This window comes from Coregonus clupeaformis, chromosome 8 (assembly GCF_020615455.1).
Source record: "Coregonus clupeaformis isolate EN_2021a chromosome 8, ASM2061545v1, whole genome shotgun sequence".
In the NCBI taxonomy this organism is placed as follows: domain Eukaryota; kingdom Metazoa; phylum Chordata; class Actinopteri; order Salmoniformes; family Salmonidae; genus Coregonus; species Coregonus clupeaformis.
Window position 1 is genome coordinate 58,091,914 of NC_059199.1, and position 18,148 is coordinate 58,110,061.

Here is an 18,148-nt window from a genome sequence, read left to right on the forward strand (position 1 = left end):
TACATTCCAGTGTCTGCAATGAAATATAGACATATTTGATGTGTAATACATAATTGTGTCATATTCTTAGGTATTACGTTTTGTAGAATGATATTTGATGTTATTGAATAGATGTGAGGATCTTAGATGTTTTTGTTTATTTCGTGAATGCTTAGGGACAGGGAGTCTAGGCAGGGAGAGGTCCACTATAGGGTCCAATGGGTTGACCAGCCTTAGAGTGGATATTTTTTGGATAGGATTTTGTTTGCAGGGGCTTACATGTGTATTTAATTGCATCATAGTTTCAAATGCATTTACATTGTTTATGAGGTTATCTGGAGTACTGAGGTGGTTGCCTGGGGCAGAGGGACCGTGAGAGAATTTTACTGTCTTGATTGATGGATGGATTTGGAACGAAGGTTGCCGGACAGTTTTTCGCTCTTACACTCCATAAAGATTTGTTCATATTTCATAGTAATGTATTCACACTTCATAAACAGTTATTCATATTTCATAGAAAGGTATTTACACTCTAGAGAAGAATGGTTTTGGTTTAATGTTAAAGATACTCAATAAGATAAATTGTTACTTGTCATAATCCTATTCTGTTTGTTTTCGAGACTTTTAGTTCGTCTCGAAGGGGGGATATGTCGTGTATTGAGATTATGACGTTGTTAATGTTTTAAGTGGAACCAGAGAGGACGTTAATTTTAGTATCAAGAGGGAATGTTTTAGTGTAACGCCACATACAACAGACAGGAAGTGTGTTGTAGACAGGGGAGACTGGTGATTGGCCAGAAGAGGGAGCCCATCTTTTTGCATTGTTTATAAGTAGGGGCTAAACGAAGGAGAAGGCAGAGCGGCCATTCTGAGGCGTCGCTCTCCGGATGTCATGTCATCTGTCACTTATGCTGAAAGCTTGTGATCTGAATAAACCTTATGATCAAAGTTCAGTATGAGCGGACTCCTTTGTTTATCAGCAATAATTGCCACCATTCACCCGATACGACACTGCCACCCTAGATGTTGTGGTTGCAGCTGCAGCGAAGTACTTGGCTGTACAATGATTTACTGCAGAAGAGTTACAAGGTGTGTTGAAGTACAGAGTCCCTTCCTCCAAGGCCATCCGGTCTGGTGTAGGATCAGTTAGGGTCAAAGTAGTGGAATGGGGTGGTGATTTTTATTTATGAAATAGTGGTATAGGGTCAAAGTAGTGGAATGGGGTGGTGATTTTTATTTATGAAATAGTGGTATGTAGGGTGAGGGTATGTAGGGACATTATTATAAATTCTAGCTATCTACCTTGTGTGGCGATTATTTATTTTTGTAGTCCGTTTCAGATGTTTTCTTCCGGTTCACAGGCCATGCTCTACAACCGTGATAACCAATCATTGTTAACAGCGGAGCGGCGAACCAATTAAACGCCCTGCGAACCGGAAGTACTTCAGGGCTTCGTACTTGTGTAGAAAGCAGTTCGTCGAGAGAAAAGTTCATTCATTTAGGACGACAGTTAAATTCTACTAAATCGTTTTTTATTGATTTGCTTAGCCATGATTGAGCCAAAGAAGAGACCGGGGGACATGGCTTTGGTTCCTGCCGGCGGAGTCAAGAGGCCCAGGACCGAGCTGATCGCTGCGGCACAGTCGCAACAACTCGTGGCCATGGTTAGAAAAGATACAAAATACAAGGGGAACGTTCCTTTCTCTAGCTAGTTTCAGAACGTTGTTAGCTAGTTATATATGTTTTCAGTCTTTCGACTAATGGCAAATTATCTCAAATGCAGCTATGATAAGCTATTAAGCTGTGACTGATATGTGGACTGTTTGCTAGCTAAAGGAAGGCTATCCAATGTAAATACTGCTAGCAGGAAGCTAATTTACTTACCGCTAGCAAGGATACCGGATAGCATGGACCGTTTCGTCGATACCAGATTGCTAGTGATCCATGCACATACAGCAACGCTCTGATAATTGTCCCCAGAGTGTGAGTAAGAGCCAGTGACTGTGTGATATGATAACATGATGTCCCCCTCCTCTCCAGGGCCCTCCCCGCAGCTCCAGCCTGCAGGCTCCCATCATGTTGATGTGTGGCCATGAGGGAGAGGTCTACTGCTGCAAGTTCCATCCTAACGGGGCCACACTGGCCTCCTCTGGCTATGACCGGCTCATCTGTAAGTTATACACTTACTTTATATATATATATATATATATATATACATACATACAGCTCTGGAAAAAAATTAAGAGACCACTGCAAATTTTTCTTAAATCAGCATCTCTACATGTATGACAGTCATTCCATTCCAGTGTCTGTTGAATTCCAACACAGGCACACCTCATTCTACTGAATTAGGTACTGATTAGGTGATCACATGAACCAAATCTTATTTAACAAGGAAAAGTATAAAAACCACTGCTGTGGTCATCACTATCCTCTTGCAATAGGACCAGCTGGATGGCAAAAACAGTGCTAATAGTACCTCAAAAGTAATATTAATCAAAAAATAACTATAGACCATGCCAAAAGAGTTGAAAAGGAAAGTTTTGAGTGAGGAAAAGAAGGGTTCAATTCTGGCTTTACTGGCAGAGGGATACAGTGAGCGTCAGGTTGCTTCCATCCTTAAAATTTCAAAGACAGCGGTTCATAAGAACAAGGTCAAGCAGCAGACATTGGGGACAACAAAGCTACAGACCGGCAGAGGGCGAAAATGACTCTCTACTGACCGGGATGACCGCCAACTCATTCGAATGTCACTCAACAACCGTAGGATGACATCAAGTGACCTACAAAAAGAATGGCAAATGGCAGCTGGGGTGAAGTGCACGGCGAGGACGGTTCGAAACAGGCTCCTAGGGGCAGGGCTGAAGTCGTGCAAAGCTAGAAAAAAAGCCATTCATCAATGAGAAGCAAAGAAGAGCCAGGCTGAGGTTTGCAAAAGACCATAAGGATTGGACCGTAGAGGACTGGAGTAAGGTCATCTTATCAGATGAGTCCAATTTTCAGCTTTGCCCAACACCTGGTCGTCTAATGGTTAGACGGAGACCTGGAGAGGCCTACACGCCACAGTGTTGCGCACCCACTGTGAAATTTGGTGGAGGATCGGTGATGATCTGGGGGTGCTTCAGCAAGGCTGGAATCGGGCAGATTTGTCTTTCTGAAGGATGCATGAATCAAGCCACGTACAAGGTTGTCCTGGAAGAAAACTTGCATCCTTTTGCTCTGACATTGTTCCCCAACTCTGAGGATTGGTTTTTCCAGCAGGACAATGCGCCATGCCACAGCCAGGTCAATCAAGGTGTGGATGGAGGACCACCAGATCAAGACCCTGTCATGGCCAGCCCAATCTCCAGACCTGAACCCCATTGAAAACTTCTGGAATGTGATCAAGAGGAAGATGGATGGTCACAAGCCATCAAACAAAGCCGAGCTGCTTGAATTTTTGCGCCAGGAGTGGCATAAAGTCACCCAACATCAACGTGAAAGACTGGGGGAGAGCATGCCAAGACGCATGAAAGCTGTGATTGAAAATCAGGGTTATTCCACCAAATATTGATTTCTGAACTTCCTAAGTTAAAACATTACTATTGTGTTGTTTAAAAATGAACATGAACTTTTCTTTGCATTATTCAAGGTCTGTTATTTTGACCAGTTGTCATTTTCTGCAAATAAATGCTCTAAATGACAATATTTTTATTTGGAATTTGGGAGAAATGTTGTCAGTAGTTTATAGAATAAAACAAAAATGTTATTTTTACCCAAACACATACCTATAAATAGTAAAACCAGAGAAACTGATAATTTTGCAGTGGTCTCTTAATTCTTTCCACAGCGCTACATTTAAGCATATATGACATTTGAAAAACAACAACAACTTTTAAATGTAGCTAGTTTATGATGTGTGCCCCATAAAAAGACAGGCCTACACGGGTTTCACGCGTTTGTTGTTATTCTCGGCCAATCAAAGTGGTGCTGTCTACATTCAGTGGCTCCATGGGTAGCAAGCAAGGTGGGAGATCTCTAATTAATGCAAGACGGAATTAAAATTACGTAATTTAAGTTAGTTAAATGAGTATGAGTAGGCTACAATGATCAACCAACAGGTAGGCTGTTGTTTAATCTGAATGGAGTTGTTGTAGACAAGGACGGGAAGTGCAGGAAAATAGCCTCAATTTGAGCCTAGTAGCAAAGCTAGCTAGCTGGCTAACAAAACTGGCTGTCTTAGCTAGCTTCTTTATATTGATTTAATGTGGTCAAAACAGGCACTACCAGATGGAATGATGGATAACCTATAGCATCTACAAGTTAGTCTAACTAGGGCAACTCTCTCTCTGTCTGTCTCTCTCTCTCTCTCCCCCCGTGTCAAACTCAAAGGCCCCTGTGGACACTGATACAAGCAGAGCAGCACTTCTCTCCCAAGTTGTGCGCAGCAAGCCAGTTCCCAAGTTAAAAAAAAAACATGATTTTTTAACACATGTATTTCGAATATATGGATATCTGAAAAAAATGTCATGATATTATTTGAATGTGAAATTATTTCAAATGCCCATACCTAACGTACATATTAGAAATACACACACACACACCATACTCTCGCTCACTTGACTAGTTGGCAACAACACTCATCCATCTCCATCTTATCTCTCTCCATCTCCTTCTCTCTCTACAGTGATGTGGAATGTGTACGGGGACTGTGATAACTTATCCATCTCCCTCTCTCTCTACAGTGATGTGGAATGTGTACGGGGACTGTGATAACTTATCCATCTCCCTCTCTCTCTACAGTGATGTGGAATGTGTACGGGGACTGTGATAACTTATCCATCTCCCTCTCTCTCTACAGTGATGTGGAATGTGTACGGGGACTGTGATAACTTATCCATCTCCCTCTCTCTCTACAGTGATGTGGAATGTGTACGGGACTGTGATAACTTATCCATCTCCTTCTCTCTCTCTACAGTGATGTGGAATGTGTACGGGGACTGTGATAACTTATCCATCTCCCTCTCTCTACAGTGATGTGGAATGTGTACGGGGACTGTGATAACTTATCCATCTCCCTCTCTCTCTACAGTGATGTGGAATGTGTACGGGGACTGTGATAACTTATCCATCTCCCTCTCTCTCTACAGTGATGTGGAATGTGTACGGGGACTGTGATAACTTATCCATCTCCCTCTCTCTCTACAGTGATGTGGAATGTGTACGGGGACTGTGATAACCTATCCATCTCCCTCTCTCTCTACAGTGATGTGGAATGTGTACGGGGACTGTGATAACCTATCCATCTCCCTCTCTCTCTACAGTGATGTGGAATGTGTACGGGGACTGTGATAACCTATCCATCTCCTCTCTCTCTACAGTGATGTGGAATGTGTACGGGGACTGTGATAACCTATCCATCTCCTCTCTCTCTACAGTGATGTGGAATGTGTACGGGGACTGTGATAACTTATCCATCTCCCTCTCTCTCTCTACAGTGATGTGGAATGTGTACGGGGACTGTGATAACTTATCCATCTCCCTCTCTCTCTACAGTGATGTGGAATGTGTACGGGGACTGTGATAACCTATCCATCTCCCTCTCTCTCTACAGTGATGTGGAATGTGTACGGGGACTGTGATAACTTATCCATCTCCCTCTCTCTCTACAGTGATGTGGAATGTGTACGGGGACTGTGATAACTTATCCATCTCCCTCTCTCTACAGTGATGTGGAATGTGTACGGGGACTGTGATAACTTATCCATCTCCCTCTCTCTCTACAGTGATGTGGAATGTGTACGGGGACTGTGATAACTTATCCATCTCCTTCTCTCTACAGTGATGTGGAATGTGTACGGGGACTGTGATAACTTATCCATCTCCCTCTCTCTACAGTGATGTGGAATGTGTACGGGGACTGTGATAACTTATCCATCTCCCTCTCTCTCTACAGTGATGTGGAATGTGTACGGGGACTGTGATAACCTATCCATCTCTCTCTACAGTGATGTGGAATGTGTACGGGGACTGTGATAACTTATCCATCTCTCTCTACAGTGATGTGGAATGTGTACGGGGACTGTGATAACTTATCCATCTCTCTACAGTGATGTGGAATGTGTGCGGGGACTGTGATAACTTATCCATCTCCTCTCTCTACAGTGATGTGGAATGTGTCGGGGACTGTGATAACTTATCCATCTCCCTCTCTCTACAGTGATGTGGAATGTGTGCAGGGGACTGTGATAACCTATCCATCTCTCTCTACAGTGATGTGGAATGTGTACGGGGACTGTGATAACTTATCCATCTCTCTCTCTACAGTGATGTGGAATGTGTACGGGGACTGTGATAACTTATCCATCTCTCTCTACAGTGATGTGGAATGTGTACGGGGACTGTGATAACTTATCCATCTCCCCTCTCTCTACAGTGATGTGGAATGTGTGCGGGGACTGTGATAACTTATCCATCTCCTCTCTCTACAGTGATGTGGAATGTGTACGGGGACTGTGATAACTTATCCATCTCCCTCTCTCTCTACAGTGATGTGGAATGTGTACGGGGACTGTGATAACTTATCCATCTCCCTCTCTCTCTACAGTGATGTGGAATGTGTACGGGGACTGTGATAACCTATCCATCTCTCTCTACAGTGATGTGGAATGTGTACGGGGACTGTGATAACTTATCCATCTCTCTCTACAGTGATGTGGAATGTGTACGGGGACTGTGATAACCTATCCATCTCTCTCTACAGTGATGTGGAATGTGTACGGGGACTGTGATAACTTATCCATCTCTCTCTACAGTGATGTGGAATGTGATAACCTATCCATCTCCCTCTACAGTGATGTGGAATGTGTACGGGGACTGTGATAACCTATCCATCTCTATCTACAGTGATGTGGAATGTGTACGGGGACTGTGATAACTTATCCATCTCCCTCTCTCTACAGTGATGTGGAATGTGTACGGGGACTGTGATAACTTATCCATCTCCCTCTCTCTCTACAGTGATGTGGAATGTGTACGGGGACTGTGATAACTTATCCATCTCCCTCTCTCTCTACAGTGATGTGGAATGTGTACGGGGACTGTGATAACCTATCCATCTCTCTCTACAGTGATGTGGAATGTGTACGGGGACTGTGATAACTTATCCATCTCCCTCTCTCTCTACAGTGATGTGGAATGTGTACGGGGACTGTGATAACCTATCCATCTCTCTCTACAGTGATGTGGAATGTGTACGGGGACTGTGATAACTTATCCATCTCTCTCTACAGTGATGTGGAATGTGATAACCTATCCATCTCCCTCTACAGTGATGTGGAATGTGTACGGGGACTGTGATAACCTATCCATCTCTATCTACAGTGATGTGGAATGTGTACGGGGACTGTGATAACTTATCCATCTCCCTCTCTCTACAGTGATGTGGAATGTGTACGGGGACTGTGATAACTTATCCATCTCCCTCTCTCTCTACAGTGATGTGGAATGTGTACGGGGACTGTGATAACTTATCCATCTCCCTCTCTCTCTACAGTGATGTGGAATGTGTACGGGGACTGTGATAACCTATCCATCTCTCTCTACAGTGATGTGGAATGTGATAACCTATCCATCTCCCTCTACAGTGATGTGGAATGTGTACGGGGACTGTGATAACCTATCCAGCTCTATCTACAGTGATGTGGAATGTGTACGGGGACTGTGATAACTTATCCATCTCCCTCTCTCTACAGTGATGTGGAATGTGTACGGGGACTGTGATAACTTATCCATCTCCCTCTCTCTCTACAGTGATGTGGAATGTGTACGGGGACTGTGATAACTTATCCATCTCCCTCTCTCTCTACAGTGATGTGGAATGTGTACGGGGACTGTGATAACCTATCCATCTCTCTCCTCTACAGTGATGTGGAATGTGTACGGGGACTGTGATAACTTATCCATCTCTCTCTACAGTGATGTGGAATGTGTACGGGGACTGTGATAACCTATCCATCTCCCTCTCTCTCTACAGTGATGTGGAATGTGTACGGGACTGTGATAACTTATCCATCTCTCTCTACAGTGATGTGGAATGGGTGTGATAACCTATCCATCTCCCTCTACAGTGATGTGGAATGTGTACGGGGACTGTGATAACCTATCCACTCTCTCTCTACAGTGATGTGGAATGTGTACGGGGACTGTGATAACTTATCCATCTCCTCTCTCTACAGTGATGTGGAATGTGTACGGGGACTGTGATAACTTATCCATCTCCCTCTCTCTCTACAGTGATGTGGAATGTGTACGGGGACTGTGATAACTTATCCATCTCCCTCTCTCTCTACAGTGATGTGGAATGTGTACGGGGACTGTGAGTAACCTCATCCATCTCTCTCTACAGTGATGTGGAATGTGTACGGGGACTGTGATAACTTATCCATCTCTCTACAGTGATGTGGAATGTGTACGGGGACTGTGATAACTTATCCATCTCTCTACAGTGATGTGGAATGTGTACGGGGACTGTGATAACTTATCCATCTCCATCTCTCTCTACAGTGATGTGGAATGTGTACGGGGACTGTGATAACTTATCCATCTCTCTCTACAGTGATGTGGAATGTGTACGGGGACTGTGATAACTTATCCATCTCTCTCTACAGTGATGTGGAATGTGTACGGGGACTGTGATAACTTATCCATCTCTCTCTACAGTGATGTGGAATGTGTACGGGGACTGTGATAACCTATCCATCTCCCTCTCTCTCTACAGTGATGTGGAATGTGTACGGGGACTGTGATAACCTATCCATCTCTCTCTCTACAGTGATGTGGAATGTGTACGGGGACTGTGATAACCTATCCATCTCCCTCTCTCTCTACAGTGATGTGGAATGTGTACGGGGACTGTGATAACCTATCCATCTCTCTCTACAGTGATGTGGAATGTGTACGGGGACTGTGATAACCTATCCATCTCTCTCTACAGTGATGTGGAATGTGTACGGGGACTGTGATAACTTATCCATCTCCCTCTCTCTCTACAGTGATGTGGAATGTGTACGGGGACTGTGATAACTTATCCATCTCCCTCTCTCTACAGTGATGTGGAATGTGTACGGGGACTGTGATAACTTATCCATCTCCCTCTCTCTCTACAGTGATGTGGAATGTGTACGGGACTGTGATAACTTATCCATCTCCTTCTCTCTCTCTACAGTGATGTGGAATGTGTACGGGGACTGTGATAACTTATCCATCTCCCTCTCTCTCTACAGTGATGTGGAATGTGTACGGGGACTGTGATAACTTATCCATCTCCTTATCTCTCTCTACAGTGATGTGGAATGTGTACGGGGACTGTGATAACTTATCCATCTCTCTACAGTGATGTGGAATGTGTACGGGGACTGTGATAACTTATCCATCTCCATCTCTCTCTACAGTGATGTGGAATGTGTACGGGGACTGTGATAACTTATCCATCTCTCTCTACAGTGATGTGGAATGTGTACGGGGACTGTGATAACTTATCCATCTCTCTCTACAGTGATGTGGAATGTGTACGGGGACTGTGATAACTTATCCATCTCTCTACAGTGATGTGGAATGTGTACGGGGACTGTGATAACTTATCCATCTCCCTCTCTCTCTACAGTGATGTGGAATGTGTACGGGGACTGTGATAACCTATCCATCTCTCTCTCTACAGTGATGTGGAATGTGTACGGGGACTGTGATAACCTATCCATCTCTCTCTCTCTACAGTGATGTGGAATGTGTACGGGGACTGTGATAACCTATCCATCTCTCTCTACAGTGATGTGGAATGTGTACGGGGACTGTGATAACCTATCCATCTCTCTCTCTACAGTGATGTGGAATGTGTACGGGGACTGTGATAACTTATCCATCTCCCTCTCTCTCTACAGTGATGTGGAATGTGTACGGGACTGTGATAACTTATCCATCTCTCTCTCTACAGTGATGTGGAATGTGTACGGGGACTGTGATAACTTATCCATCTCCCTCTCTCTCTACAGTGATGTGGAATGTGTACGGGGACTGTGATAACTTATCCATCTCCCTCTCTCTCTACAGTGATGTGGAATGTGTACGGGGACTGTGATAACTTATCCATCTCTCTCTCTACAGTGATGTGGAATGTGTACGGGGACTGTGATAACTTATCCATCTCTCTCTACAGTGATGTGGAATGTGTACGGGGACTGTGATAACTTATCCATCTCCTTATCTCTCTCTACAGTGATGTGGAATGTGTACGGGGACTGTGATAACTTATCCATCTCCTCTCTCTCTACAGTGATGTGGAATGTGTACGGGGACTGTGATAACCTATCCATCTCTCCCTCTCTCTCTACAGTGATGTGGAATGTGTACGGGGACTGTGATAACTTATCCATCTCCTCTCTCTCTACAGTGATGTGGAATGTGTACGGGGACTGTGATAACTTATCCATCTCCCTCTCTCTACAGTGATGTGGAATGTGTACGGGGACTGTGATAACTTATCCATCCTCTCTCTCTACAGTGATGTGGAATGTGTACGGGGACTGTGATAACTTATCCATCTCTATCTCTCTCTACAGTGATGTGGAATGTGTACGGGGACTGTGATAACTTATCCATCTCCCTCTCTCTACAGTGATGTGGAATGTGTACGGGGACTGTGATAACTTATCCACCCTCTCTCTCTACAGTGATGTGGAATGTGTACGGGGACTGTGATAACTTATCCATCTCTCTCTCTACAGTGATGTGGAATGTGTACGGGGACTGTGATAACTTATCCATCTCCCTCTCTCTCTACAGTGATGTGGAATGTGTACGGGGACTGTGATAACTTATCCATCTCCCTCTACAGTGATGTGGAATGTGTACGGGGACTGTGATAACCTATCCATCTCTCTCTACAGTGATGTGGAATGTGTACGGGGACTGTGATAACTTATCCATCTCTCTCTCTACAGTGATGTGGAATGTGTACGGGGACTGTGATAACCTATCCATCTCTCTCTACAGTGATGTGGAATGTGTACGGGGACTGTGATAACCTATCCATCTCTCTCTACAGTGATGTGGAATGTGTACGGGGACTGTGATAACTTATCCATCTCCTCTCTCTACAGTGATGTGGGAATGTGCACGGGGACTGTGATAACTTATCCATCTCCCTCTCTCTACAGTGATGTGGAATGTGTACGGGGACTGTGATAACTTATCCATCTCCCTCTCTCTCTACAGTGATGTGGAATGTGTACGGGGACTGTGATAACTTATCCATCTCCCTCTCTCTCTACAGTGATGTGGAATGTGTACGGGGACTGTGATAACTTATCCATCTCCCTCTCTCTACAGTGATGTGGAATGTGTACGGGGACTGTGATAACTTATCCATCTCCCTCTCTCTACAGTGATTTGGAATGTGTACGGGGACTGTGATAACTTATCCATCTCCCTCTCTCTACAGTGATGTGGAATGTGTACGGGACTGTGATAACTTATCCATCTCTCTACAGTGATGTGGAATGTGTACGGGGACTGTGATAACTTATCCATCTCCATCTCTCTCTACAGTGATGTGGAATGTGTACGGGGACTGTGATAACCTATCCATCTCTCTACAGTGATGTGGAATGTGTACGGGGACTGTGATAACTTATCCATCTCCCTCTCTCTCTACAGTGATGTGGAATGTGTACGGGGACTGTGATAACCTATCCATCTCTCTCTACAGTGATGTGGAATGTGTACGGGGACTGTGATAACCTATCCATCTCCCTCTCTCTACAGTGATGTGGAATGTGTACGGGGACTGTGATAACTTATCCCTCTCTCTACAGTGATGTGGAATGTGTACGGGGACTGTGATAACCTATCCATCTCCCTCTCTCTACAGTGATGTGGAATGTGTACGGGGACTGTGATAACCTATCCATCTCCCTCTCTCTACAGTGATGTGGAATGTGTACGGGGACTGTGATAACTTATCCCTCTCTCTACAGTGATGTGGAATGTGTACGGGGACTGTGATAACCTATCCATCTCCCTCTCTCTACAGTGATGTGGAATGTGTACGGGGACTGTGATAACTTATCCCTCTCTCTACAGTGATGTGGAATGTGTACGGGGACTGTGATAACCTATCCATCTCCCTCTCTCTACAGTGATGTGGAATGTGTACGGGGACTGTGATAACTTATCCATCTCTCTCTACAGTGATGTGGAATGTGTACGGGGACTGTGATAACTTATCCATCTCTCTCTACAGTGATGTGGAATGTGTACGGGGACTGTGATAACTTATCCATCTCCCTCTCTCTACAGTGATGTGGAATGTGTACGGGGACTGTGATAACCTATCCATCTCCATCTCTCTCTACAGTGATGTGGAATGTGTACGGGGACTGTGATAACTTATCCCTCTCTCTACAGTGATGTGGAATGTGTACGGGGACTGTGATAACTTATCCATCTCTCTCTACAGTGATGTGGAATGTGTACGGGGACTGTGATAACCTATCCATCTCCATCTCTCTCTACAGTGATGTGGAATGTGTACGGGGACTGTGATAACCTATCCATCTCCATCTCTCTCTACAGTGATGTGGAATGTGTACGGGGACTGTGATAACCTATCCATCTCTCTCTACAGTGATGTGGAATGTGTACGGGGACTGTGATAACTTATCCATCTCCCTCTCTCTACAGTGATGTGGAATGTGTACGGGGACTGTGATAACTTATCCATCTCCCTCTCTCTACAGTGATGTGGAATGTGTACGGGGACTGTGATAACCTATCCATCTCTCTCTCTCTACAGTGATGTGGAATGTGTACGGGGACTGTGATAACCTATCCATCTCTCTCTCTCTCTACAGTGATGTGGAATGTGTACGGGGACTGTGATAACCTATCCATCTCTCTCTCTCTCTACAGTGATGTGGAATGTGTACGGGGACTGTGATAACCTATCCATCTCCCTCTCTCTCTACAGTGATGTGGAATGTGTACGGGGACTGTGATAACCTATCCATCTCTCTCTCTACAGTGATGTGGAATGTGTACGGGGACTGTGATAACCTATCCATCTCCCTCTCTCTCTACAGTGATGTGGAATGTGTACGGGGACTGTGATAACTTATCCATCTCTCTCTCTCTCTACAGTGATGTGGAATGTGTACGGGGACTGTGATAACCTATCCATCTCTCTCTACAGTGATGTGGAATGTGTACGGGGACTGTGATAACCTATCCATCTCTCTCTACAGTGATGTGGAATTTGTACGGGGACTGTGATAACCTATCCATCTCTCTCTACAGTGATGTGGAATGTGTACGGGGACTGTGATAACTTATCCATCTCCCTCTCTCTCTACAGTGATGTGGAATGTGTACGGGGACTGTGATAACTTATCCATCTCCCTCTCTCTCTACAGTGATGTGGAATGTGTACGGGGACTGTGATAACCTATCCATCTCCTCTCTCTACAGTGATGTGGAATGTGTACGGGGACTGTGATAACTTATCCATCTCTCTACAGTGATGTGGAATGTGTACGGGGACTGTGATAACCTATCCATCTCTCTCTCTCTACAGTGATGTGGAATGTGTACGGGGACTGTGATAACCTATCCATCTCTCTCTACAGTGATGTGGAATGTGTACGGGGACTGTGATAACTTATCCATCTCTCTCTCTCTACAGTGATGTGGAATGTGTACGGGACTGTGATAACTTATCCATCTCCCTCTCTCTCTACAGTGATGTGGAATGTGTACGGGGACTGTGATAACCTATCCATCTCCCTCTCTCTACAGTGATGTGGAATGTGTACGGGGACTGTGATAACTTATCCATCTCTCTACAGTGATGTGGAATGTGTACGGGGACTGTGATAACTTATCCATCTCCCTCTCTCTCTACAGTGATGTGGAATGTGTACGGGGACTGTGATAACTTTGCCACCCTGAAGGGACACAGTGGAGCTGTGATGGAGCTTCACTACAACACAGACGGCAGGTAGGCTATACACACACACACACACACACACACCACACACCACACACCACACACCACACACCACACACCACACACACACACACACACACACCACACACACACACACACCACCCACACACACCACACACACACACACACACACCACACACAACACACACACACTCGCTCAGGTCAGGAAAAATGTGATGTTGTGTGACGGTTATTGTTATTGTTGTTGACAACATGTTGGGGACAATATGACGTGTGTTTTCTGGCCCTGTCCCCTGTGTGTAGCCTGCTGTTCAGTGCCAGCACAGATAAGACTGTGGGAGTGTGGGACAGTGAAACGGGCGAGAGGATCAAGCGCCTGAAAGGCCACACCTCCTTCGTTAACTCCTGCTATCCTGCTCGCCGCGGGCCTCAGCTCGTCTGTACCGGCAGCGACGACGGAACCGTCAAGGTAACCATGGCGACCGGTGTCGTTCAACCCTGGTCCCAGACAGCAACCTGGGTGTGCAGGCTGCAGTTCCAGCCTAGTACAAAGACACCTGATTTAACTGATATATTAATTGAAAGCTGCTTTGAGGAACAGTAAATAATTGACCGACAGTGATATTTGCTTATCTCAACTAGCTATCTTAAGATGAATGCACTAACTGTAAGTCGCTCTGGATAAGAGCGTCTGCTAAATGACTAAAAATGTAAATGTGTTAATGTTGGGCTGGAACTAAAGCCTACCCCGCACAACCTGTGAGTGTTGGTTGACTGCTGTTGTAACTGTGGAACATCAGGAAGTTATATGTGTGTTGTAGCTGTGGGACATCAGGAAGTGTTATGTGTGTTGTAGCTGTGAGACATCAGGAAGTTATATGTGTGTTGTAGCTGTGGGACATCAGGAAGTTATATGTGTGTTGTAGCTGTGGGACATCAGGAAGTTATATGTGTGTTGTAGCTGTGGGACATCAGGAAGTTATATGTGTGTTGTAGCTGTGGGACATCAGGAAGTTATATGTGTGTTGTAGCTGTGGGACATCAGGAAGTTATGTGTGTGTTGTAGCTGTGGGACATCAGGAAGTTATGTGTGTGTTGTAGCTGTGGGACATCAGGAAGTTATATGTGTGTTGTAGCTGTGGGACATCAGGAAGTTATGTGTGTGTTGTAGCTGTGGGACATCAGGAAGTTATGTGTGTGTTGTAGCTGTGGGACATCCGTAAGAAGGGGGCGGTCCATACATTCCAGAACACCTACCAGGTGTTGGCCGTCACATTCAACGACACCAGCGACCAGATCCTGTCTGGAGGCATCGACAACGACATCAAGGTACACGTGTGTGTGTGTGTGTGTGTGTGTGTAGCTGATGTGTGTTTGTGGGAGAGGGAGAGGCGTGGCTACTGTGTCATACGCCATGACATCATGGCACCTCATTCAACCTCTATAACCATGAACCCAGAGCGACTGTTTGCATTTTGGATTCACCACATTGAAAGATCAATCAAGCTAGTCCAGATGAATTATGAATGAATCATGGAATGGCACGCTCCATCAGAACTCAATCCAAACAAATAAAAGGCTATTAAGAATTCTAATGGGATTATTGATCAGGTGGTGGCTGTGTAATGGAGACGGTGAGCTCACAGGACAGGTGATGGACAGGGATAATCAGTTGTGCAGAAGGTTACAGAGAGTGGAGGAGTGACTACAGGACCAAACTGCTGTCGGACCAGGGCTATATGGGAACAGACAACTGGACATGCACACGCACGTTAACACTAAAGCACATTAGCAAGCATACATGCACACTCCCAAACCACTACTGACCTTTATACATCCAGCTCCTACAACTCTTCAACCTTGACCTTCAACTTAACCCTATTTTAAACCAGAGAGAGGCAATCATGTATTCACTTAAAGCAACTGCATATCCCCGGGACCACCCATACACAAAAATGTATGCACGAATGACTGTAAGTCGCTTTGGATAAAAGCGTCTGCTAAATGGCATATTATTATTATTTTCCCAAGGCTTTTTCTGAAATTCTTTTTTTAAAGTTGTCTCTAGTTTCCCTGAAACTGGCTGGCAGGTGGACTTCGTAGACAGCGGCTTCTTCCTCCACTTTGGCGCGCAGGGCCTGTGGGGACTCCATGTGTTGCAGCTCAGAGATTCCCAGCTCCAGGAGCCTGGGATTTCTGGAGCCAGACTGGGGGGGGTGGGTGGGTGTGACTATTTTCTACATTGTAGAATAATAGTGAGACATCAACACTATGAAATAACACATGCCAAGAGTGTGCAAAGCTTTCATCAAGGCAAAGGGGTGGCTATTTGAAAAATCTTAAAATATATTTTGATTTGTTTAACACTTTTTTTTTTTTTGGTTACTTCATGATTCCATATGTGTTATTTCATAGTTTTGATGTCTTCACTATTATTCTACAATGTAAAAAAATAAAGAAAAACCCTTGAATGAGTAGGTGTGTCTAAACGTTTGACTGGTAGTGTACATGTAGGTAGGGGAAAAGGGACTGCATAGTTAATGGATAATAAACAGCGAGTAGCAGTGTAAAAAAACGAAAGGGGGGGGTTAATGCAAATAGTCCTGGTAGACATTTGAATAGCTGTTCAGAAGTCTTATGGCTTGGGGGTAGAAGCTGTTCAGCAGTCTTATGGCTTGGGGGTAGAAGCTGTTCATCAGTCTAATGGCTTGGGGGTAGAAGCTGTTCAGCAGTCCAATGGCTTGGGGGTAGAAGCTGTTCAGCAGTCTAATGGCTTGGGGGTAGAAGCTGTTCAGCAGTCTAATGGCTTGGGGGTAGAAGCTGTTCAGCAGTCTTATGGCTTGGGGGTAGAAGCTGTTCAGGAGTCTAATGGCTTGGGGGTAGAAGCTGTTCAGAAGTCTTATGGCTTGGGGGTAGAAGCTGTTCAGCAGTCTTATGGCTTGGGGGTAGAAGCTGTTCATCAGTCTAATGGCTTGGGGGTAGAAGCTGTTCAGCAGTCCAATGGCTTGGGGGTAGAAGCTGTTCAGCAGTCTAATGGCTTGGGGGTAGAAGCTGTTCAGCAGTCTAATGGCTTGGGGGTAGAAGCTGTTCAGCAGTCTAATGGCTTGGGGGTAGAAGCTGTTCAGCAGTCTTATGGCTTGGGGGTAGAAGCTGTTCAGCAGTCTTATGGCTTGGGGGTAGAAGCTGTTCAGCAGTCTAATGGCTTGGGGGTAGAAGCTGTTCAGGAGTCTAATGGCTTGGGGGTAGAAGCTGTTCAGAAGTCTTATGGCTGGGGGGTAGAAGCTGTTCAGAAGCCTTTTGGACCTAGACTTGGCGCTCCGGTACTGCTTGCCGTGCGGTAGCAGAGAGAACAGTCTACAGTGCATTCGGAAAGTATTCAGACCCCTTGACTTTTTCCACATTTTGTTACGTTACAGCCTTATTCTAATTAAAATGGGATTACATTGTTTTTTCCCCTCATCAATCAACACACAATACCCCATAATGACAAAGCAAAAACAGGTTTTTAGACATTTTTGTACATTTTATAAAAAACAAAACAACTGAAATATCACATTTACATAAGTATTCAGACACTTTACTCAGTACTTTGTTGAAGCACCTTTGGCAGCGATTACAGCCTCGAGTCTTCTTGGGTATGACGCTACAAGCTTGGCACAGCTGTATTTGGGGAGTTTCTCTCATTCTTCTATGCAGATCCTCTCAAGCGCTGTCAGGTTGGATGGGGAGTGTTGCTGCACAGCTATTTTCAGTTCTCTCCAGAGATGTTCGATCTGGTTCGGGCTCTGGCTGGGCCACTCAAGGACATTGAGAGACTTGTCCCGAAGCCACTCCTGCGTTGTCTTGGCTGTGTGCTTATTGTCGTTGTCCTGTTGGAAGGTGAATCTTTGCCCCAGTCAGGTCCTGAGCGATCTGGAGCAGGTTTTCATCAAGGATCTCTCTGTACTTTCCTCTGTTCATCTTTCCCTCGATCCTGACTAGTCTCCCAGTCCCTGTCGCTGAAAAACATCCCCACAGCATGATGCTGCCACCACCATGCTTCACCGTAGGGATGGTGCCAGGTTTCCTCCAGACGTGACGCTTGGCATTCAGGCCAAAGAGTTTAATCTTGGTTTCGTCAGACCAAAGAATCTTGTTTCTCATGGTCTGAGAGTCCTTTAGGTGTCTTTT

General features: G+C 45.0%; 1 protein-coding gene across 1 annotated transcript in view; it reads left to right on the forward strand.

The window, feature by feature from the left end:
* Nucleotides 1-1,418: 1,418 nt before the first annotated feature.
* The window catches only part of LOC121573019 (U5 small nuclear ribonucleoprotein 40 kDa protein-like), a 30,703-nt gene continuing 13,973 nt past the window's right edge, over nt 1,419-18,148 (forward strand). The window contains exons 1-5 of the mRNA XM_041885055.2: nt 1,419-1,643; nt 2,020-2,149; nt 13,915-14,008; nt 14,282-14,447; nt 15,185-15,307. Of these exons, the coding sequence (XP_041740989.1) occupies nt 1,530-1,643; nt 2,020-2,149; nt 13,915-14,008; nt 14,282-14,447; nt 15,185-15,307 (627 nt within the window). The 5' untranslated portion in view covers nt 1,419-1,529. The remainder of the gene's footprint in view (nt 1,644-2,019; nt 2,150-13,914; nt 14,009-14,281; nt 14,448-15,184; nt 15,308-18,148) is intronic.